This window comes from Alligator sinensis, unplaced genomic scaffold (assembly GCF_000455745.1).
Source record: "Alligator sinensis unplaced genomic scaffold, ASM45574v1 scaffold976_1, whole genome shotgun sequence".
In the NCBI taxonomy this organism is placed as follows: Eukaryota; Metazoa; Chordata; order Crocodylia; family Alligatoridae; genus Alligator; species Alligator sinensis.
In genome coordinates, this window is record NW_005842117.1 from 2093621 (window position 1) to 2117472 (window position 23852).

A 23852-nucleotide genomic window follows, 5' to 3' on the forward strand; every position below is an offset into this window, starting at 1 on the left:
TTCCATATTTGGCCAATTACTCACTGCCGGCTCCTGAAGAAGCTACTTAATTTCTCTGTGGCTCATCTGTGAAATGGATTAAAAAAAAAATCTGTATCTATTTTTCTCCAACTGTAAGTATCCCTGCAGTTTTCCTCTACTTCCCCAGGTGTCCTGATGCAATGTTAGTAACATTCACACTATAGGAAGTTCTACACTTTTGGGCTGCTTTTGGTGCAAAAAAACAGACACTTCATGAATTTTGCTTGAGCAACGTGAAGTTTCCCTTTTTGGTCATTAGAGGTTACTGTACTGATTGTGTTGCAGTAGCAGTTAGAGCCGCCTTCTGTACAAACTCTGTATTCTGAGCAGGCCAGAGCTATAGAGAAGTTGCAGCAACCAGAACAAGAACTGCCTCCAGGTTTGCCCATAACATATGAAAGTAATGAGGGCCCAAAGGAAAGGAAACCCTCCCTCTGAGTGGTGCTGCTGATGGAGCTTGCTGGGAGCGTAGGAGGTGTGAGCTGATGGCTGCAAGAGCCTGTAAGGCAGTGGTAATGAAACTGAGACTGCAGGACCTCACTGCGCAAGTCCTTCTGGGAAGAAATGGGACTGATGGAACCTGGCAGGGCAAGATGGGACTGCTCTCCAGCAGGGAGCCAGTAGACAGCTGGAGTGATGGACTTGGGGAACAGCTTCATGGTAGAGCCAAACCTGCATTTGCTTGTGGCGACCACAATCTGTAGTAATTTGAGTTTGACTTCAGGAGGGAGGTAATGTGAGGGGTGTGTCATATTTAAAGATCACACTATATACATCTGCATCATTCTAAACAAGGATAAAACTGTATTAATTTCTTTTAAAAAATGTAATCAGTTGTAGACTAAACTCCTAACTTTTGAAATTCAAACTTAATGTTGGAATGCTTGGGGTTGACAGGATTGCTGGCTTATTCTACAGTGAAACTCCCACGCGTTCCTCAAAGAAAGTTAACTCTCGACTACAGCTGTAAGCCCTCGTGTAGCTCTACTGACACCGGTGAATGCACTGACTTTTCTGCCATTAGAACTTCTAAATAGAACTCTGCAAATAATTGGTATTTTGGGTTTGCAGCTGTCATCCCCTCCTCGCCTCCTCCCCCCGCCCCCCCCCCCCAACAAAAAAAATTATAGATGGAATAAAAGTTTGGCTTAGACCCAAAACTAAATGCAAACAAAATGTTTCATGTTTAGTCAGGGATTTACAAAAAGGAAATTTTGAGATAAAAAGTCGCTCTGAATAATAACAATACATTCTTTTTGAAAAAAAAGCCAAGAAAATTCAGCTTCCCTTTTGAATCATGTTTCCAACATGAACCATTCAGTGGAAACCAACCAAATTTGTAAATGTTTAACTGAATCATTTTAAAACCAAACATCATTTACCTCTCTTTCTCCCTGCCACTGTCAGATTCAGCTCTGCTTGGCTTGGGCCCTAATGCCTCACCTCTCTCTCTCCTTGCTCACTGTATCTCCCAAAATCTGCCATGCTACTATGTAGCACATTAGGAAATGTTCCAGACTATACCATTAAAACAATGGAAAGTGATCCAATTCAATAAAACAGGTCAGCAAAAAAGAAAGTCTGAATTTATGACCTGAATAGTAGTCAAAGAGATTCCACAACAGAGGATATGAAAAGGATAAAACTCTACTGGACAATTTTACGGGAGGGAAGCAATTGAAAATCCTGATTATACTAGATCGGTCTTTGAAACACAATGTGTTTCTGGCAACTGGAGCATCTAGTTGCCTTGCCCCAAATTCTCAGATAGCATGCTCCACAGACTCTAGTACTACACCCATAGTTAAACATACATGAATTAGGTACTCATGTGACTGGAGTTTATTGTTGCATGCTAAGAGCATGTGTAGATGCACCCAGTATTATGTGAATATAGGATTTCTAATATAATTGGATGTTATAACATGAATAAAATCACTAAAACAAAGAACATGCTATTGCCCCTATTTCTTCTTAAAGTCTTTAATTTTTGCAGTTTGAGTTTTGGACACTCCCAAGTAAGCTGCAAGAAATATAGGAAAACTGAATTTTGGCCAGAATCTCTTCACTGATTTAGCTATAATATACCCTGCGCTCTTCCAAGCTAATACCACCATGATGGCAGCACCAGCAGACAATGTGATAATGCATAGTCTCCCTTTAGGTTAGTTCATTCTGATTTGGTTGCTATAGCAGACGAAATGGCCAAAACTGGCAGCAGAGACAGGTAGACAAGCAGGATCTCCAGGCTTATGATGTCTGACCCCTGAACAGACACAAGTCTTGGAAAGAAAAGTTTTTTTATGCTCCCATGCTGTATACTCTAAGGGATAGCTACAATTTTCAGGAACTTTCTGTGATTTTAAGGACCAAATACAGATTAGTTCCATAGGAACCTCAGTGGGACTTCAATGGAATTTGTTTCCAAATCTCAAAGACTGATCAACATAGGCCAGTTCAAAAAGCCCTAAACATGTTAGATGCCTAAATTCATTCACACCTCCTTTTTGGACTGCAAAGTTCTTTAGGCATCTACAGTAGACTCAGAAGTGATTGAATTTGATCACCCACGTGCTTGTTTCTGCCTAAGCTGTACTGCAATCCACACTGGGACAGGGGAAATTCCTACATTTTATTTAAACATAAACCCAATCTCCCAAGGCTCCTTGACCACAAACATTTTTCATAACAAAAGCGTTAAGCTAAAAAATGTAGTGGCTTCTCCTACTTCCTGGGGAAGTGCTTTGACCTATTAGGTAACAGGCAGATATAACCATCACCAATCAGGCAACTACCCTTAGAAGTCAGAGTAGACATTCTGGATCCTGTATGAATGGAGCCAAATGCCTAACTATATAGAGGGATGGACACTGGGCTTAGCTTTTATTATTGGCTAGTTTGTGGCACCTCCAGGTTATCTGACTTGTTCACTGAAGGCACTTACCTATACCTCCTAAGTATCTGCATACCTCCTAAGTACCTAAAGTACATGCAGGGTGCATCTACACAAGATGCTACTGCGCAGGAGCAACGAGCTACTGCACAGTAATGTGTTGCTACCACACAGTGGCGTTGCCGGGTACTAACTGCAGCGATGCTACTGTGCAGTAACAACAAGCAATTGCGCAATAACTCATTGTGCAGTAGCATTGGAAAAAAAATGTGCAGCCGATGGTACTGCGCAGTAATGCTGGTTACTGCACAGTCATTTATGCATAAGCAAGTACTAAATGACTGTGCAGTAACAACTGTACAGTCTGCCGCTCATGTAGACACGGCCAGAGTACCTAAACCTCTGAAGCCACCCTTTGGAGGCATGATACTTAGGTTTTATAAGACTAAGCAGGATCTTGTCCAAAGTGGGTGTGTCTACACATGCGCATTTACTGCACAGTAACTGAAATTCATCTTCCTTCTCTTCTGAAATCATAATGGGATAAGGATGTTTTTTACTGTATGTAATCTGCATTATTTCTCTATTTTAGGTAAAACTGTAAAAAATATTTTTTTCAGATGAGAGTAAAATTTGACACTGTCTTATGCAGATACACAGCGTTAACACACACATATAACTCCTTACACAATTTAACATAAACTTCACAAAATCTCTTTAATTAACAAGTTTTATACCTTCCTCCCATTTTTGGTACCTGAACTTTAAGATAAGAGATTTTCACAGCCATCAGAAGCCAAATTCCATGGAAAAGTGGCTACAGAAAATCTCAGCCTACATGTTTTAAGTCATCTCAAACTCCTCCGCAGGCAGACACATTCAGACATTTCAGTTTGGGATATATTCAAATGGCTTCATATTTTATGTAATGTTCAGTATAGTACACATGGACCTTGAGTCCCTCCTCTCTAATTATATACATGTAGCTTTTGCAGCCCTCCACTGGATAAAGGGCAAAAAGAAAGCCACAGATCATGATTTTCTCTTTTAATTTCCCCTTAATCTTTCAACACCATTATGTAATAATCCACCACTTTGCAGGAACAGCTGTTGCCAGGGAGATATTTATGTATGCAGTGCTGCTTATGGTGGGCTGAGGGAAAGCTTTCCTCTGTTTATCTAAAATTTCCTGCTCTATCCTCTTATTTTACTTCCCTGAATAAAATCCTCAATTTTCAAATGAAAGTTTCATCCACCAAAATCGGCACCCAAACCATGATCCCATTCTCTTTTTCCCTTAAGTTGCAACAGGACATAATGCAGCATCATGCAATTAATCATTGTTTGATATCATATTAATATCTAGCAGCTTCAGTCAGGTCTTCTTTTGCTTTGTTCAGCACAAACCTTTATGAACTACCAGCATTACAAATTAGCTCAGGGTGGGGGTTACACATGTCAGAGACCCAGAAAGCAGTAGAAAGGGTTATGTGAGAAGCTGACAAATAAACCAATGAGATGGATATTGTTGGAAGACTGGAGGAGGTACATCAATAGCAATCTTAAATAATTTCCCCCTCCCTCCTCTTTTCATTTTAATAAAGAGATCCTGGATACTTTCTTTCCCAGTCACAATCATGTGGTCAGCCACCCTCCTCCCCCTCACCTATTCACAACTGCGTGACACACCTACAGCAATTCTTTACATGAAAAAGTAGTGGCAGGAAAATGGTTTCTTCTGATGTAATTTAGCAGCTGTAAAGGAAGAAAACCAGCATGGACCACCACGTGCTCAGCAGACCACACCAGTGACCAACTTTGATTAAATTTATTTTGCTGCACCACATCTTCTTAAATGACAATCCGGCATACAAACCAATATTTTACAGATACGTGCCTAGCCTAGTGGTGCTAGCAAACCAATACATGATGATTGTTATTTTCAAAATGTTACAGCTTTGTATATAGCAAAATCTATCCTCATTCTCCTTAAAAATGAAGGTGGCAGTCATCCACAAACAAAACAAGGCATGTTCATGAACTCATTATTCTGAGAAGAACAAGCAAAGCAAACCACAAGAACATGCTGGCCAGGCCACACACAAAACACATTTTTAACAGTATTTGATCTACTTGGGTTTTCTTCAAGTAACTAAAGGAAAAAACCTGAATGACTGAAACCGAAATGATTTCTATTAATTTTTGTCTCAGACAGCATTCCATGCTAATGCTTTAATTACAGTGTTGCCATTAGCAACTCTATGGTTAAGCCTGACAAGGCCACTGTATTCAAAAGCCCTGTTTTCAGTTTTTCAGAACCAGCTGAACATTATGCAAAGGTGCATTTTTTCAGTAATGCATATATATTCATCTGATTTTTAGACAGTGTGAAAAAAAACTTAATGGGATCAAAGGATTTAAGTTCATGTTAAAACCATTAGAAAATCATCAGGCAGATAATTCTCAAGAAGACATTTTGGGTATGCTTTTTCTTTGGATGTAAGCTAGTGGATCTGAAAATTCATTAACATGACCAACCTTGCCTTGCATGGAACCTATAGATGGAATTGGATAGCTATGCCGTATGAAAGAGAATCCATCATTACTGGAATCTGATTGGGGAAAAATAAAGCCTAGACAGAAGACCTCAATGGGAATAAGTTTGAAGCGATACTAGGATACTAGGTAAAGAATTGTAGTAACTGCACAGGGAAGAGGCCCTTTGGTCAGATAAGACTAAGTGAGAATAATGCTGTTTGAAGATATACCTCATAACAACAAAGAATTAATATAATTTAAAAATAAAAAAGAAGACAAAAGGTTATACATTTTTATCCATAGATTGCAGAAAAGAACTCTACTTTATACTGCTTGAAGAAAAGCATATTGTCATGTAATTAAAGCCTACCCTAACTTGGTAGAAGGGACTTTAAACTGTTGTACAGTTGTATGTGCAGCTGTAAATCAGGTACTTCTTCACTTGACTGTTTAATCATTCAGGTGTTAAAAACTTTACACATATCAATTGGAACATTTTGTATGGAATTTCCCAGTTTTTTAATCAGAAAAAGGAATAAAAAGATCTACAACTGACCATTAAAATAGAGAGTTTCATGTCCAACTCTGAAGCTGCTAGACTTGCAAAAGAACTGGTATCTACATAACCTAATCAGGGAATGTTTGGATATACATACCATGATGCCATATCCTAAGGCATTTATGGAGATCTGCAAGACAGAACCATTTTCCTATGAAGCGTTCTTTGTACTATACAGTAACCCTTCCTAACACCTATGTCCTGATGAACAGCATAACCTGGTTTAGCTACATACCTTGCATAGAAAGTGAAAATCCTCATGCAAAATATTGTGCGGATTCACAATTTTGTAATTATGCAATTTTGGAACGGTTTTATCTGAGTCAAATCAAAACCGAAGTTCACTGAAACACTCAAGATAAAAGGCCTTCAATGAGTGTTGTATACAAGGTAAAAATCAGGGGAGAAGATTTTCTTTGTATCTGCTTTATTCTTCCAAGTTTCCCTGTATAGGGACAGAGTAGGCCAAGAAACAGGTATGTCAGACTGCAAAAGATGGAGGTATGTACACATCTTCCCTCTTATGAAATTAGTGAAAACACCACATGGAAAGTAATGTAGCTAATGTGCCCAAACATTTCCTAACATTAAAATAATACACACATATAACTACAGGGCCTTCAGAATACAGCTCAGCATAGAGACAGTGAGCTGAGCGGTAGTGTGAACACATATGGCCTCCATCCTGAAGTTACCCCAAAGGGCCAAGGGATATTAAAACAATCAATTGGGGTTATATGTGGTTAACCACTATGTTGTTATTTCTATATACAGGCATTTGGCTTTGCAAATGTGATGCCAGGATTTTCAAAGGACAATAATGGGGATGGGTCCTATTTCCCTTAGGCGCCTTTGAAAGTTCCCACAGTTGTTACTGTGCTGTCATTTAGTACTTGCATAACCAAGTACTAAATGACTGCACAGTAACTAGCGTTACTGCACAGTACGGCATAGTTGCCTACTGATGCTTACTGTGCAATAGCTCATAACTACTGCGCATTAAGCTTTTGTGTAGACATGGCCTGTATTTAATACTGTAGGAATCTCTACATAGTGAAATTGCACTATTTCTTTCTTTGGGGCACTAATTTTAAAGGAAGCATAATTTCCACATAGTTATATAAATGCATGCTACTACGGCATGTTATAGAAAAAAACAGTAAAATGATAATTTATGTAGGATTGAATCCAATGTATTAAATATATATTTAGCTAATGAGATTAATTGGTTGCCATTAAAATATGAAAAGCTATCTTCCAGAACACCCATGTACATTGTGCCTTTAGAGCAGGAGATGACTTTACTGTATATATTTCTTTTTGGTAGTCATACTTTGTAAATTATGATAAAGCATAATAAAAAAGTTGGAATACAAAATGATGTTGTATATACAAAAGTGTATATATACATATACGCACAAAAGTATATATCTATATTCACACTTACATATAGATAAGTATTATCCTTATTTTAAATGGTAGTCAACAGGCCAGATTCTAATATTAATATATTATATTTAGTTCATCCACTGATTTCACTACAATTCATAGTGAGTAACACGAAAGTGAGATTCATCTGTCAGTTACTTACATTTCAACATTTTTCAATTATATGATAATGCTATTATTAGATGTTTGCCTCACCAAAATAGAAACTGTTGAAAGAAATGAGCATATGTATGCTTTTCCACGTGTTTCTTTAAGAGCATGATGTTGTTTGAAATAAAACACAAACTAACAAGGTATATATACCAAATGTATGCATCAGCTCTTTGAAAAGTGTTCAAAATGGTGACAATAACTTTTTAGACATTTGTGTATGAGACTGAACAGAATGACCAATACATTTTACATACAGCATCAGTAGTCACCTTTAAGTGCTTCCATTTAAAAAGGAAGCACTCTGAATTAAAAAAAAATGCCAAATCAAACTCAAGCAAACAGTAATTCCAATGAAATTGCATTAACTTTAAATTTCACTGCAAGTGCAGGGAATACTGAGTATCTTTTGTTATATCTAGAGCCTGGCTCCAATTAATGATACTAAAGAATATAGATGAAATTCTTACAATATAAATATTCTCTTAACAAGAAGTGGCATACAATTCTTTACAGAATGTTAAAAGTAATAAAAAGCAACAACCTTTGGTTAAAGTAGAGACTGAAATTTGTACCGTTCTATATTCTGTCCCAGTAAAGGGTTACATCAGTGAGAAGTAATGCACATCAAATAACTTTAATGAGAGACAGCAGGTTGTACGTTGATAAACATCTCTCTCTAGACAAATGTGTTGTATAAAAAAGCTACACCAGGGGGTTAAGAATAGGTTTTTTCTGACCTCCTTTAGATGCAACGTGCCAAACATCAGAGCTGTGTAAATTATTTAAGAAGATGATAAATATCTTTGCTTTAGGGTTACATTGTTTCCATGTATGCAGTTACTGTGCCATTAATTTAAAATATCACTAACGTTATATTGTTCAGAACTGAAAATGAAAAATGTTAAGCAAGACAGTCTTGAAGGAGCACTATGGGCTTAAACAAAAACAAGCAAACTTGCAGTGCTTGTACACACAAGCAAACAAAACACAAACACACTCTTGAGGCTCCATCAAATGTGAAGGCTTAATGTAATCTCAACTAAGGAGTTGCTAATATGCCTCCATTGTATATATTTAAGCTGGATGTTTTTTGAAGGGCTTTTAGTGCTTTGTGAAAAATTTTGACTATGACAAATTCACCATCACAAACACCAGTAGCCTGTAGAATAGCAAGCTACTGTTTTATTATAGCTTATAAGGACATTTGTACACATGCTTGCGCTGCAGCGCCAGGCACTTTTAAAAAGTGCATGGTGCTGCAGCATGTACATTTATATAAACAGTGAAAATGCGTATCAGCACAAAGAAAATGGCACTGGTATTCTCTTGAGCTAAAACATCAAAGGTGTTTTAGTTCAAAAGTGCACTGCTGCCATGTTCTCTGCACTGATGCACATTTTGCCACTTATACAACTGCATGCGATTCAGCACTGAGCACGTCAGCCTGCGTGTACAGCAGACTCAATTAATTGAATCTCCAGTGCGTCACAGCACAAAAACATAGTGTAAAATGTCCTTTATGCTTGAATGTGGCAACAAGATGAAGTTAAGCTCATTATAATATTTTTTCACTGAATACAGTGTATCAGAAGTGTTGCATTCCTGCATGTCTCCTTGTGCCTAGGTGTGGTGTTGCCCTAATATCTTTGGTCAGTTGTAAGTAAATCTAGTCACGTTTCTATGTTTCGAATAGCAACTATTTCCTACTGACCTACACATGTCCTTTATTAACAAGCTATTAACAGGAAATACAGGAACGTTTTCACTCAGGTGTCTTATGGATTCATATTCTGTTGGGGTTTATCAGTCCCTATTAAGTCCACCAGACACTTACCTCCTTCTCAGGATTACTTCCTGGAGCTAGGGTTTTTTCCTGCTGCTGCAGCTCTTTCCCAAGCAGCACATCATTTCTCAAAGACTGCGACTCCTGCTGGAAGAATTTCTTCTAGGAGACTGAATGTCGGTACACTTTCCCCTGGGCTTAACCCTCCTGGGGCACCCCAGTCTTGAGAAGGCACAGGGGGAAGCTGCTCCCATCCCTCCTGTAGATTGGGAGGGGAGGGAAGGAGCAGCCACCAGCTGCTCCCCTGCTGCTTCTGGAGTCCCTGGTTGGTATGAGAAGATTTGCTGCACTGGGAGCTGAGCGGCAGGGAGCCACGCAGCCCTCTGCCTGCCTCTCACACTGGCATTCTAACTGCCTGCCTCTCACACTGAGATGCTGGCAGGGACTTTGCTCTGCTGCTCCCTCTCCTCAGTTCCCAGGCACCAGAAGCTGAGCACAGGGAGCGACACTGTCCCCAGTCGACTTCCCTTTGCCCCATCCCGCTGCTCTGGGTGCTGGGCTTTGCCCTACTGTTCCTCTCCAGTCCTGGACTGGTCCAAAGCAGTAAGGCACAGCCCTGCTTGAGGAAGGACCTAGGGGCTATGCCTTGCTGCTCCTTTTCCTTCTCAGACTGGTTCAGGAGGTGAGAGAAGCAGACACCGCTGCTCCCTGCCTCTTCCCTAAACTGAATAGTGCCATGTTTAGTGTAGCAGCTAGAGGCTTTGCTCCAGTGTTCCCTCTGCTCCTTTCCCAGAGACTGGGAGCAGAGTGGAGGATACTCCTCCACCCTGCTCTCCAGAGTCTGGCCTAGGGCACATGCAGGGAGTCTTCAGTGCTGCTCCACTTCCTTTGGAGACTGGGTGGAGTAGAGCAGGCACCACTCCCCTTGCCTGGCACAGACCGGGATCACCGTGGTCTGGGGAAGACATGAAGAACAGGGGAGACAGGGCAGCTGCAGCCTAAACATCTTTACTGCTCCCTCTCCCTCAAAAACATCCCCCTGTACAAATGAATGTCTGTACTCAGCCTGTCATACTAATGCCATTTGCTGGGCATCCATCATTTGGGTTATGGCTGATTTGTTATCTATTATGCATTACGATAGATTAGGTTAATTTGATCAAGATTTACAAAAAAAACTGTTAACAAAATGTATTTGAAAACAGCACGCATTTTAATTAGAATGTTTAAGAATCCCTATAGTCACTTGTTTTTCTGGGGCATGAAAGGCTACTTGCCCACTGGACTAACCTGCCCTTTGCTGAGCAGTCTTTCTGCAGCCCTGTCTCTGCTTCTATTTACTGCTTAGACTGAAGTTGGATCTGGTATGTTCTCTATAGCAAGGCTCTAACAAGATAGAGAGACAATTACTTCTGGTCTTGTGTGAATGAAACAAAGTAACTTGCCAAGAGGAAGTGCATGCTCCTGTGGGGCAAAAAGCAACACTAAGTACTGTCTCCCAGTTACTCAAGGTCCAACATACATGCATGTGGCTATAGGAGGTATTCCCTCATAACCTTAGGGGAATAAAGGATTTAGGGGAATATCACAGGGGTGGAAACTGAGTAAAACACAGAGGTGAATATATTCAGCCCTTCTGATGAGAAAGGCTTTCTCTCTTTTGAGCCTCCGTACAAAATTTCATGTGTATGACTACAGCCAATAAACATAAGGACAAAGAAAAAATCTTAAGGATAAATGCTAACTAGCCCTCCACAACCTCCTTTACTTCATCACTACATTTTCCTTTTGTCCAGCCCATTATCCTGTTGGGGATTCCTGTACACACACAAATGAATAAAGAAACGTGGCACTTTCCAGGGATTATTTTAGCGCCAGGGAATTGGTGAATTTGGCTGTCCCTGGGTGAAAAAGATATAATGCAGTTGCATTCAAGGCAGAAACAGCTTTTAAAAACCTTCACTGCCCTAATTCGAGCACATTTTTACCCTAAATTACACATCACATCTGAGAATAAATTTATAATGAAAAGTTTGACAGCTCTTAAACCACATGCCAGTACAAATGACATTAATAAAGTGACAAAGCCTGCAGTGGCAAAATGTTCAAGGTCTTTTCTAAGTGTCTTCTGGTGACTTGTCAATTTATACCTATCAATTTTACCTGGACTCCAGCCACCTATAAAATTTCCCATATGCAGCTCTGCCTGCCTTGGAATGATAATGATAATGTTCTCTCTCTTATTCCACATTTCATAGGATTAAAAACCAGTCCAGAAGCATGCTAGATTAACTGTACATTTCAGTTGTTTACATCATTTTGAATGTAAACAGATGGTAATTAAAGACTCAGAAACATATTAGCATGCATTTGCTCACTATGAACAGATTTGTATAAGTTTATAAATGTCACAATAATATAACACAGTTCTTATTTAAAAACTGTACGAAATACTTTGTACTTTATTTAATCCGCCAATTACATGTTTTACTGCCTCTCTCAATTGTTAGAATTTTATGCAAGGACATAACCTGGATTATTTAATGAATTCATGAATATACAGAATTGGATTTATTAATTAAAAACCTATGGCTAAAACATTTCATTTCTTTATTTTAAACACTGATACTGTTATGGTAGTTCTGTGATAGCATGAGCCATTAATGTGAATTCAGAACATGTGTTTAGTTCTTTGCTATTACAGTATTACCAGCTGGGATTGTTGAGGATATAGCTAACTCTTCTGATGAGTGGCAAAAATCTTTTACATTGCTATACCATTTGAGCATTCAACTGGACAAAGACCTCAAAAAGGACACAAGAAAAATTTACTGTGAGGAGCTGAAAATAATTCATTTAGCATAAGTCATGCACGTGGTCATCTCAGTATCACTATTCAGTTCTTGGGAGCCTTGTCGCTTTAAAGTCTACAAACGAATATTTGTGTAGGATAGCTATTCATTCAGGTCTGCAATGAAGACAACAAGAGTCATGTTTATCATCTATGCAGAGGAAGTGAGAAAGTGACTGGAGGCGGTCTAGCATGGTGTCAGTACAAGCAAAGGATCTTGATGTCTCCTTAGGAGCACAAGCATGTGGGAGGTGTGCTAATTTACTCTGGGTGACAGCATGTGTAGAAAGAGTGCAACAGTGCTTCCCTCTCTCAGAGGGATGCTGTGAGAACAACTCCATAAATGCTGGGGAAGCATTCAGTACTATAATCATAAAAACCATATATGGAGAAGAAAAGGCTTGATTTTTTTCCAAGTCATCCAAGATATACTTTGGCCAATATGGCTAGAGGGAAACAAAAGGAAATTGTTTTGACTTTCTTACAAATGCCCTTCAACTTATTCCCTACTGGTGTATATTGACCTCTTTCAGGGAATTAAGAGCCTGATGTCTATGAGGCTCATTAGTATTAAAGCATGAAGCCCCTGCTAATCCTTATTGGTGGATTAAAACGGTATGTAGCTGTTTTAATTCAACTCTGTCAAAACTGGTATAAGTCCCTACACACTATTACAGTAATATAGGATTTGAAAGTAAGATTGAATGAATAAGAAAGCATTATCAGGCAATACAAATATAGTTCTCAACTAAACCTCATTCCTGACTTTGATACTACATCTATTGTCTCATTCTCCTTTTGTGATCTTGGGCTAAAAGAAAATACAAGATTTATGTGGAGGGGATCCTTCTCCACAATTCATGTCCTTTGAAACTAAGAGACAGGGAAAAGGTTATCTTAAACTCATCCATATACACAGAAGTGTATGTTAATTAAAGACTTAAGATAGGATTCCAATTGGTGCCTTAGCAATCTAAGCTCCAAAGAGCAATTCAAATTGGCCTTGAGCCAGCAGCTACAAAATTCATTAGGCACTTTCATTTTGAACTGCATTTTCCCCTAAACATCTGTACTAGAACCTCAGTTTGAGCTTCCAATTTAGTTGGTACACCTAGATCAGTGGTTCTTGGCCTTTTTTGACTCAAGGCACCACTTGTTGGACTTATGGCACCCCTTGGAAGATGCCAGCTCTTAGGTGTCACTAATTCATTGACCACAGAAAAATAGTAGAGCAACTCTTCTACTGCAAAGAACTCTAAAATCACTATGGGTCAGAATGTTTTTGGCATTTTATTTGAAATCCCCTATTTTACCTTGTGAACCGTGTACAGGGGCTTGCATACCTAACAATACTAATATTGCCTGCCCCCCCATGGCACCCTTAAAAGGCTCTCAGGACAGAAGCATTGGCTTAGATGCACCCGGGTGCCTAATTTCCACCTATACTTCATGCTGGTCCTTGGAAAAACCTTTTCAAATAGGAAGGATTTTTTTGGTACATTACTTAAATCATCAGCATTGAGTTTAGCTCAAAGACGATGGCAACAGTGGCCTAGAGCTTATAGCACTTAGCCAAGAATTAGAAGATCTGGATCCTAAGCCCTCTTCTTCCTGAAAAAACCCTCTACTTCCTTAGAGAAGTCCACCACTACCAGGCAGTAGAAGAGGTTAGAGGAAGGCCCTTCTCTACTCTCCCAGTATTCAAGCTGGGCTTCTAGGAAGCTAAACATACATGAGGCATAGGACCCAAAAAGAAGCAAACAAGATGCAAAGTGACTCAGTAGCTTAGTTTCTGTGACACTCCTTTGGAATGGAGAAGGCTTTGGTTTTAGTTCCTGCTTCCAAGTACTATGTCAGGTACTTAATCTCCTAAGAAGAGGATTTTAGAAATTTCTTCACATGCCTCTGGGCTTTCTGAGTTGTGCTCTGGAGATGGTGACCACTTTCAGTTCCTTGGAACACCTAGATACCTAAACTTGAATCACTCTTAGGCACCCCTAAAGTCTCTCCGTTGACCATAGAGGGATCCTAAGCACTGCACTTGTTCAAAATAAATCAACTGCCAGAGCAAGGAGACAAATGTGCTACACAGGTTGTAGCACTACAGAAAACAGATTGTTCTGGGGTATGTACACATGCACCAGTCCCCTGGTTGAAGCAACACAGAATTGCCAGAAAGGCACACTGTTCTTCCAGGGGGCAATCGGGGACCGCTCCTTAGCTCCTGAAGCCCCCAGGACATAGGCGACTGGTGCCTTCTGAGTTGGGGGGGCACCTGTCCCCCAACAATGACCAGTCAGCAACTGTGGGGGGGGGTCCCCCACACAGCCAATTGCATTGACTAATGAGACAGCTGGTGAGACAGCCCAAGAAGTGGCCAAAGCAGCAAGGGCTGATTGGGATGTCTCTAGTCTGGGGCTGCCTGCAAGCCTCTTGGAGCTGCTGCTGCCCTTTACATTTCCTGGCTCATGGTCAGCCCTGTGACCCTTACTTCTTGGCACCAAAGGGGGACGAGCAAACTGCCAGGGGCAGCAAGAGCTGACTGATTAGCCTCTGCTACTGCTTCAAGTTGGTCCTTACAGGGCTCCCTAACATCGTCCCGCTAGGCAGGCTATCAGAGAGCCAGCCAGCTGCTCTCTCTGGGTGGGGGGAGGGATAGCAAAGCACTATAGGATACTGGGAGTCATATGAATCTATCCAGATGTTAAATTTGTTGCAGAACAGTTTTGTTTCAAATAAACTTCTTTGGGGTAGATTCACCATTTGTGTACTGGATTTGCCATTTTTATAGCATGACAAACACGTGGCCGTTCATATTTTGTTTGAAATGCTCATATAAAGCACAAGATATGTAATGTCTGCCAGAGCCCTAAGGAACCAATCTGAATTATGGCTTTGCTTCTAATTATATATTTGTGTTTAAAAAAAAAAGATTTAGACTACTAGAAATCATACAAAAAATAGAATAAGGCATCCCACAAGTCAAACATTTTTACATGAAAATAAAAACATAAAGAAAAATTACTAGAAGTATATCCCCAGGTTGAATACACAAATGGCGGTAATCTGGCTTGAATATATGTTGTCACAAAAAGCTATAAATGTGGATCTACAGTCTAATAATAAGAAAATACAGGATTTTATAGTTTTATGGCAATATTCTGGCTGGAAGAACTCGAAGTGGCTCATATAATATATACAAACAGCTCCATAGAAATGCTGGGCACTTCTAGAGTTTATATTGACATGAATTTCATGTGATAGTAATCAGCTTCTCACCTTTGACTCATCCAGTTCAAGCTTCTTCAGAGACTTTCTGACATAATCCAGGAAGGAGGAAGATTTGGAGAAAATTTTCCCAACATGATGATCGCTACAAAATAAAATTGAGATACATATTTTTTTTTAATTTCCTACAATAAAAGGTTACAAGTTATTGTTTCACAAATTCAAAATCACTATAAAACAGAGAAAATAAGCGTGACAACCAAGTTAGAAAAATAATTGTAGAGCCGAGTAGGCAAAACACAGCCTGTGGGCCAGATCAGGCCTGGAAACTGACTGGATCCAGCAATGCTCTACATGGAGCTGAGCCCTACCCGCTTCCGCCAGGGTGACCTGCACTGTGTTCCTGCTGGGCTGTTGCCAGTGGGGATGCAGCCGGCCGGATGCTCCTCTGCTCCCCTCACCTCCAGTGCGAGCCGCCGGGCTGAAGCTTCCTCCCTGCCTGCCTGTAGTGCTGCAGCAGGGGCAGGAGTAAGAACAGAAGCAGCTGCTGGAGGTGAAGGGAGTCCAGCAGCACCCAGCCAGCTGCTGCCACACTGGGAACAGCCTCACTGGAAGCTACACAATGGCTTAGGCCCCAGATCTGGGGCCTGGGCTGGCGGGGCTGTCCTGCTCCCCTTGGCTCCAGTTGAGACTGCTGCTCCTGCTCTTGCTGTGCCACTTTGGGTGGGCAGGAAGCTTCAATCAGGCAGCCCCTAGCCAGCACATAGCTCCTCGCTGCCTTCCACTCACTTCACCTGCCTGGCATGATGAGCAGCCACCTGCAGGCAGGAAGAGAGGGTGAAAGGCAGTCTGGAGCTGGAGCTCCATGCGCTGGGAAGGAGCTGCCCAACTGAAGCTTCCTCCTGCTTGGAGAGATGCGGCAAGAGCAGGTGCAGCAGCCACAGATGGAGGCAAGGGGAGCAGAACAGCCCTGCTGGCCCAGGCCCTGGCTAGCACTCAGCTTCTGGTGGGGCTATTCCCAGTACAGCTGCAGCTAGACCACTGCTGCTGTGCTCCGCTTGCCTCCCAGTTACAATGCAAGCCCGGTCGGCTGCAGCTGTGCTAGGAACAGCCCCATCAGAAGCTGTGCGTTGGCCAGGGCCAGTGGGTGTGGGCAGGAGCATTGCCATGTAGAGTGTCGTGGGAGCAGCTGCTGACCAGGCAAGCTCTGCTGCACCCCAGAATCTGTCCTATTTACAGTTGGGGGTAGTTCTTAGAAACCAGGCTAAACATTTGAATTGGTCCAAGAATAGTAATAAAGCCATGCGTAAAGAAAAACATTTACAAGCTCCTGCAAACACATAAACTCTTTAGCAAATCCCATGAAATCTCTTTTCAAAATTTAAAATAGCTCAAAGAAATTGCATATATTTGTTCTGTCTGTCTAAATTTTCTTACATAGGTACAATCATTGCAACAGATAATTCGAAGTCTGATTGACTTTAGCAGTCATATACTGTAGGAATGACATTTTCAAACATATTAGATATTTCTAATACTCTCTCCAAATATTTATGAACAAACAGCCAGGAGAGAGATAAATTAATTGTATATTTTATTAATCTTCCATGAGATTAATTATATATTTTAAAATTTTGTTTTAAAGAAATTCACCAGAAACCCATAGAAATCCTATTTTATTAGTTAAGGAGTCAAGAAATACTCCCATCAAATTCTTTATATTATTTAGTTTTGAAATGCATTTTACAAAAGGAAAATTTACAAAAGGAAAAAGGAAAGACTAGTTTCATAGTAGTTTCAGAGTAGCTAGGGTCAGGAGGGACCTGAACAGATCATCTAGCCTGACCCCCAACCCTAACACAACACTGACCTAGCACCCTAACCTGCCACAGGTAAAGCAGGGGAACCATGGCAGCCAAAGTTCTGCTTCTATAAAATGTTATCAATATGTGCTCAAGAGGTCCCAGGTAGAGGGCCACACCCCCTGCTAAGGCCAAAACCCCTACAGTTCATACCAGTGTAACCATGGGATAAAATTCCTTCCTGACCCCAAATATGGTGATCAGCCTGACCCTGAGTGGAACGGCAAGACCCTCTAGCCAGCAACCTCTGGCTTTGCTCTCAGTTGTAGCCAATGCCCAATGCTTCTGGGAAGGCTTAAAAACACCCTGACATATAGCAGAAAGGGGGGGGAGGGGTAACCAGCAAAGTCCAGAAGCATGGGAAATACCCATGGTACAACACAGGCATATCTACACCTAGATCAACCCCACCCAGTGGCTCTCCAAGTTCTTCTTGAACACCTCCAGTTACAGAGTCCACAACTTCCCCAGGCAGTCTATTCCACTGCCTCACTGTTCTAACAGTGAAGACGTTTTTCCAGACATCCAATCTAAACTTACTTTGCTGCAACTTCAAGGCATTGGTCTGCATCCTTCTCTCTGCAGCAGGAGATAAACGGTGCTTTTCCTCTTCTTTATGGCAGCTCTTCCAGTATTTTAGGACTGCTATCATGTCCCCTCTTAAATGCCATTTTGATAAACTGAACATGCCTACCTCTGTCAGCCTTTCCTCATATGATTTGCATTTCAAGTCCTTGATCATCTTTGTTGCCCACCTCTGGACTAAGTTCTCGACATCCTTTTTAAAATATAGAAATGCACATGATACTCCAGATGCGGCCTAACCAATGCCAGGTACAGAGGCACTATCACGTCCCATTTCTTGCATCTAATGCCTCTATTGATGAATCCCAAAACTACACTCACCTTTTGTGTGACTGCATCACACTGCAGACTCATATTGAGTCTGCGGTCTACCAAGACTCCCAAGTCCTTTTCCATAGTGCCGACATCCAGCCAGGTATCACCCATTTTATATCTGTGTTCTTGATTATTCCTCCAGAGGTGTAGCACCTTGCATATGTTTGCATTGAACTTCATCCTGCTAGCTCTAGCCCAACTTTACAATCTGTTGAAGTATGTATGAATCATAGAGAAGCCAGCAATTCTTCCCAGTTTTATGCTGTCTGAAAACTTGCTCAAGAAGCTTTCTAGGCTACCATCCAAATTGTTAATAAACATGTTGAACAGCACTGGGCACAGACGCTTGAAATCTCCTGCCATTCTATCATCAACTGATTAATAACTACCCTTTGCTTGCAGCTATTGAGCCGTAAGGCTATCCACCTTACAGTCGTTTTACCTAGCCCACATTTCTCCAACTTGTCTATCATGTGGGTCCTTGTCACAAGTCTTGCTAAAGTCCAAGATACACTATATCCACAACGTTCCCTTCATCCACCCAAATAGTTACTTTGTCAAAGAAGATCAAGTTTGTTCGACACAATTTGCTTTTTATCCATCCATGCTGGCTGCTTGTGATCAGCCTTTCCTCCTCCAGATGCTTGCAAATGACCTTCCTTAGGATATGCTTCACTCACTTCCCAGATGCTAAGGTGAGGCTAACGGGTCTGTATTTCCCCAGATCCTCTTCCTTGCTTGTTTTAAAGAGGAGCACTACATTGTCCCTTTTCCAGTCCTCTGGTACCTGGCCCATCTCCCCAAACTCTGTGAAGATCATTGCCAAGGGCTCCAAAATCTCTGCCAGTTCCTTCAGGACCCTGGGATGAAGCTTATCCAGCCTTGCTGACTTGAATTCATTCATACCCAACACCGCTTTCTGACAGTTTCTTTTGTTGTCTCCTCCCTCAGCTTGTCCCCTTCCTTATCCAGATAATCTTTATTGCATGTTTGGCTGCAGCTTAATTTTTTTGTGAACACTGAGGCAAAGTAGCTGTTGAGTAGTTCTGCCTTCTTTACAACTTTGGTTAGGAGTTCCCCTTGGCTTGCTAACAGAGGACCCACAGCTTTCTTAGTCCTTCTTTTTTGGCTAACATACTTAAAGAACCTCTTGTTGTCCTTAACCTCCTTTGACAGGTGCAGCTCATTCTTTATCTCTGCCTTCCTAATTTTGTCCCTGCAGGTTCTTGTTATTTCCTGATATGCATCCTTGGTGAACTGCCCATTCTTCCACTGCCTGTATACTTTCCTTTTGCATTTGATGCATTTTAGAAGCTCCTTGTTCTTGGTCTCTTACAATTCTTCTCATGCTTCCATTGTGTGAGCACAGTTTCTTGTTGGGTTTCTAATACTGTGCCCCTTAGAAGCTCCAAGCCCTACTGGGTGCCTTTATTCATCAATCTATCCGTCCATGACACCAAGCCTTGAGTTGGAGGAGATCTACTTTTTGAAATCTGGTTTACTAATTTTGCTGAACTCATGCTTTCCCTGCCTCAGGATTTGGAATTCTATCACACTGTGATTACTTCCTCCCAAGCTACCCATCACTTTAATGTCCCCCACCAGTTCTTCCCTGTTGGTCAGGACAAGATCCTCCAAGACAGATCTTCCCCTATTGTATCCTCTACTTTCTGGAACAGAAAATTGTCCTTCATACAAGTTAGGAACTGGCATGACATTTTGTGTTTGGCTGCATCGTTCTTCCAGCAGAAGCCCATAAAACTGAAGTCTTCCAAGAGTACCATTCCATAGCTTTTGGACAGATTTGTCACTCACATAACAAGTGCCTCATCTACCCCCTCTTCCTGATTAGGGGGCCTATAATAAATTCCTACCACTATGTTGGTGCCACATCTCTCATGTTCACCCAAATGCATTCTGCTTAGCTGTCTTCTTGTTCCTGCACCAGGGAACAAGTGTATATGTTTTTGATAAACAAGGCAACACCACCACCTTTTCTCCCAACCCTGTCCTTCCGAAACAGTATAACCCTTGATGATGAGACTAAACATAAGAACTGTCCCACCAGGTCTCAGTGATACCAATCAGATCATAGTTCTTTTCACAGGTTGTAGCTTCTAGCTCATCTTGTTTATTCTCCCACTTCTCACAGTTACATACATCAGATTAATTTTGCATGTTGACCTCCTCACTTCCCTTCTGCACCACTTGTTCATTGTATCATAGTATCATAGTGCTTAGGGTCAGAAGGGACCTAAACAGATCATCAGGTCTGACCCCCTGCCCTGGGCAGGAACGGATGCTGGGGTCATATCACCCCAGTCAAATATCTGCCTTGAAGACCCCCAAGGTAGGAGAGAGTACCACCTCACTTGAGAGCCCATTCCAGAGCCTGGCAGCCCTAACTGTAAAGTAATGCCTCCTGATGTCCAGCCTGAACCTTCTCTCTAACAATTTGTGGCCGTTATTCCTAGTAACCCTGGGTGGTGCAGAGCCTCCCCCAATTCCCACTGGTCCCTCCTGGTGAGTTTGTAAACCGCCACCAGATCCCCTCTCAGCCTTCTCTTGTGGAGGCTGAATAGGTTCAGGACCTTTAGCCTCTCTTCATACAGCCTGCCCCACTGCCCCTTGACCATGCAAGTGGCCCTCCTCTGGACCCTCTCATCCCTCTTGAAGTGCAGCGCCCAGAACTGGATGCAGTACTCCAACTGTTGCAGTCCCAGAGTTGAATTGCTTCTCTGAGTCCTTTTCCCTCTGGACTGTGCTGCTGCAGGGTTTTGATTACTATCCCCCATGGAACCTAGTTTAAAGCCTTCCTTTCTAGGTTGGCCAGATGATGCCCAAAGATGCTCTTCCTTGTTCTCATCAGATGAATCCCATCTCTTGATAGCACTCCTATGTCCAAGAACATCCACCCATTTTTGAAGAAGCTGAAGCCTTCACAAAGACATCACCATCTCATGGCATTCACTTCCAGGACACAAAGGTCTCTGCCTTGACCCCTGCCTTCAATGGAAAAATCGATGAGAACACCACTTGTGCTTCAGGCTCCTTAATCCTCCTTCCAAGAGCCTCATAGTCACCTCTGATCTTCTTAGTGTCATTCCTGGCAGTATCGCTGGTGCCGGCATGGATGAGCAGGAAGGGGTATTTGTCCAAAGGATGGATGAGCTTTGGTAGACTGTCTTTGACATCTTGGATTTGGGCTCCAAGCAAACAGCACATCTTCTGGGCCCCCAAACCTGGATGACAAATTGAGGCCTCTGTCCCTAGCCACCACCCCTCTTCTTTTCCTTCTTGGTGTGGTCATCCTGGAGATCCTGACCTTGGGGCCTTGCATTTCCTGCTCTCTAGGCTGCTGCTTCCTCTGCATCATATCTGCAAATGTCCTCTTCCTCAGCCCCTTTCTCAGCACAGACCTTGAAAGTGGTTGCTGACTTCAATCTGCTCCTCTTTAATTCTAAGGACCGTCCTTGGAGTAGTAACATTCTGCCACTTCTCCTCATTGCCCTTTGGCTTCTCCAGTATCAGCCTCTTGTAACTCTTGTCAAAGTAATCTTCCTGGTCCTGGATGTAATGCAGCCTGGATACCTGTGCTTCCAATCTTTGCATCTTCTTCTCCAGGCCAGACACCAAATTATAGGTGGTGCAGATGATGTGCTCCTGACCCTCTGGGAAGAACAAAAACATGGCACATCCTACAAAGGTCACAACAACCAACCCAGACTCCATTTGTGCATCCTTTGCTCTCTAGAGAATGACTATACTATAAGGAGAAAAAAAAAGGGTAGTGGTAGGGGGAAGAACCTGTATGCCAAGCTCCCTCACCAGGGCCCTGGCCCATGCTCCCACCCCCACATACACATGTCTATGCATAGAATCTCCTGTCCCCTGGTTTCCTCCCACAGCAAAGTCCTTTGGCAAACTTGCTTTCTGTTTTCTGCCCTCAGAGAGAAAGGGAGAGAGAGAGAGGAAGGAAGGAAGGCAGGAAGGCAGGCAGGAAGGAAGAGCAATCACACACCACATGTGGGGAGGGAAACCCCAAACACATACATTGGGCACTAGGCAAACACTCTAGCACCGATCAGCCACCCCAAGTCACTAGTACAGAGAAAAGCCTCCTCAAGGCAGTCCCACACATAAGCTGCATATATAACAGTCACTGCTCTCTGTTTATGTTATTGAAACATGAGACCTTCTTTATTTCCTCTTTATTTCTTTTTAAACTCTTTTAAAAATGTATTTTATTTGATCCTTCAGTGGCTGACTTCCTTCATTTCACCACCCTTCCCCCACTCCTATTTCCTTTATACCTCCCATTTCATTACCCACCCTCATTCCATTAACTCTCAACCTCCTAGCTTCATATTTCTGCTTCAGCCCTGCAACCCATCTCTCTTTCAGCAGGGATAGAAGCCTGTCCTGACTCACCAGCCTTGTGGTGGAAACTCGCAGCTGTAGCTCCTGGTCAGATCTCTGCTCGCCAGCTCTTTAGTGGCAAGTCACAGCTGTGCAGGTGGGAGACAGTCAGAGAAGGTTTTTAACATTAAACTGTGACTCCTCTAAACTTGAACTAGCACTAACAGAGATCAACATCTGAGCAGCTCAAAGTGCAATGTGTAACAAGGCCCTTAAGCTGTTTTGTTTGAATGCTGTTTGAATTCATATGGAATCTGATGTCTTAAAAGTGCTAATCTGGTCCCCATGAGGCTTCAGAGCAACAAGGAAAATAACAGCTATTTCACTGAAAATGGTGGTGTCTTGAAACTAGGCCTACAGCACCTGTGATTTAAAACATACAATCTTTATTAAATTCCTTCAGTTACAATATTTGCTTTAACAAATAAAACAACCTGGGGCCTAGCTCACTCCTTTACTTTTACAACCTAGTACCCCATGACCTTTTGTGTAGTTTCACTGTATATAATATTAAACATGGGAAAAAAAACTGAGAGATTGGGATTCTGTGAAGATGATGATCAGGAAGCCATTTGTATTTGTAGCTTTATCTTTCCGGAAATCCTGAAGGAGATTCACGTCTACATTGCCTCATTTTCCTGGCATCCACGCTGTTTCCTGGGCTCAATGCTGCTCTACTCAGCACATGCTGATATGCTTTTCAGCTGGTGGATGACATTAAACTAGCATTAAAGAAGTGCAGACTGTGGTTGACATTAAACCAGCATTAAAGATGTTCTGCAGAACAGTATATCTCCAGACTCTGTTATCTAAAATTAACACATTTTCCTTTGGTTCCTGTGGGGGAGGTACACCTCTAGTATGTTTCCAGTGGTAAAGATAGAGCTGTTCCCTCTTTGGTGAAGTAAGGACAAGATCTCTGCATATGGAATTAGAGTGAAAGAATGTGCTGAGCATATAAAGACTGAAATCATAATACAAACTTACATGGAGAAAACTTATGGGCTGATTCTGCCACCCCTCTCATGTTAAGCAATTACTCTGAGAGTATGGGAGGCAGAATAAGACTCTTATTTTTTGAACTCAGAGTTTCATACCTTTTGGTGACACCATAACATTCTTCTATAATAACCTGTAGAACAGCTCGATAAAACAAAGATTCTGTAGGCAGCTGCAGAAAATCAAAGAACAGAAGG

General features: G+C 41.7%; 1 protein-coding gene across 3 annotated transcripts in view; it reads right to left on the reverse strand.

Annotated features, from left to right (window-relative positions):
* Nucleotides 1-23852, reverse strand: part of METTL25 (methyltransferase like 25) — an 83715-nt gene that overhangs the window by 3180 nt on the left and 56683 nt on the right. The window contains exons 7-9 of one of the 3 annotated variants that reach the window (XR_003094337.1): nt 23754-23827; nt 22669-22745; nt 15527-15620 (exon numbers count right to left, since the gene is read on the reverse strand). Coding sequence is in view for 2 of the 3 variants with exons in the window: in XM_025205558.1 (XP_025061343.1) it covers nt 23374-23575; nt 23754-23827 (276 nt within the window). In the remaining variant the exon portion in view is untranslated. The other 2 variants (XM_025205557.1, XM_025205558.1) reach the window with 2 other exon arrangements.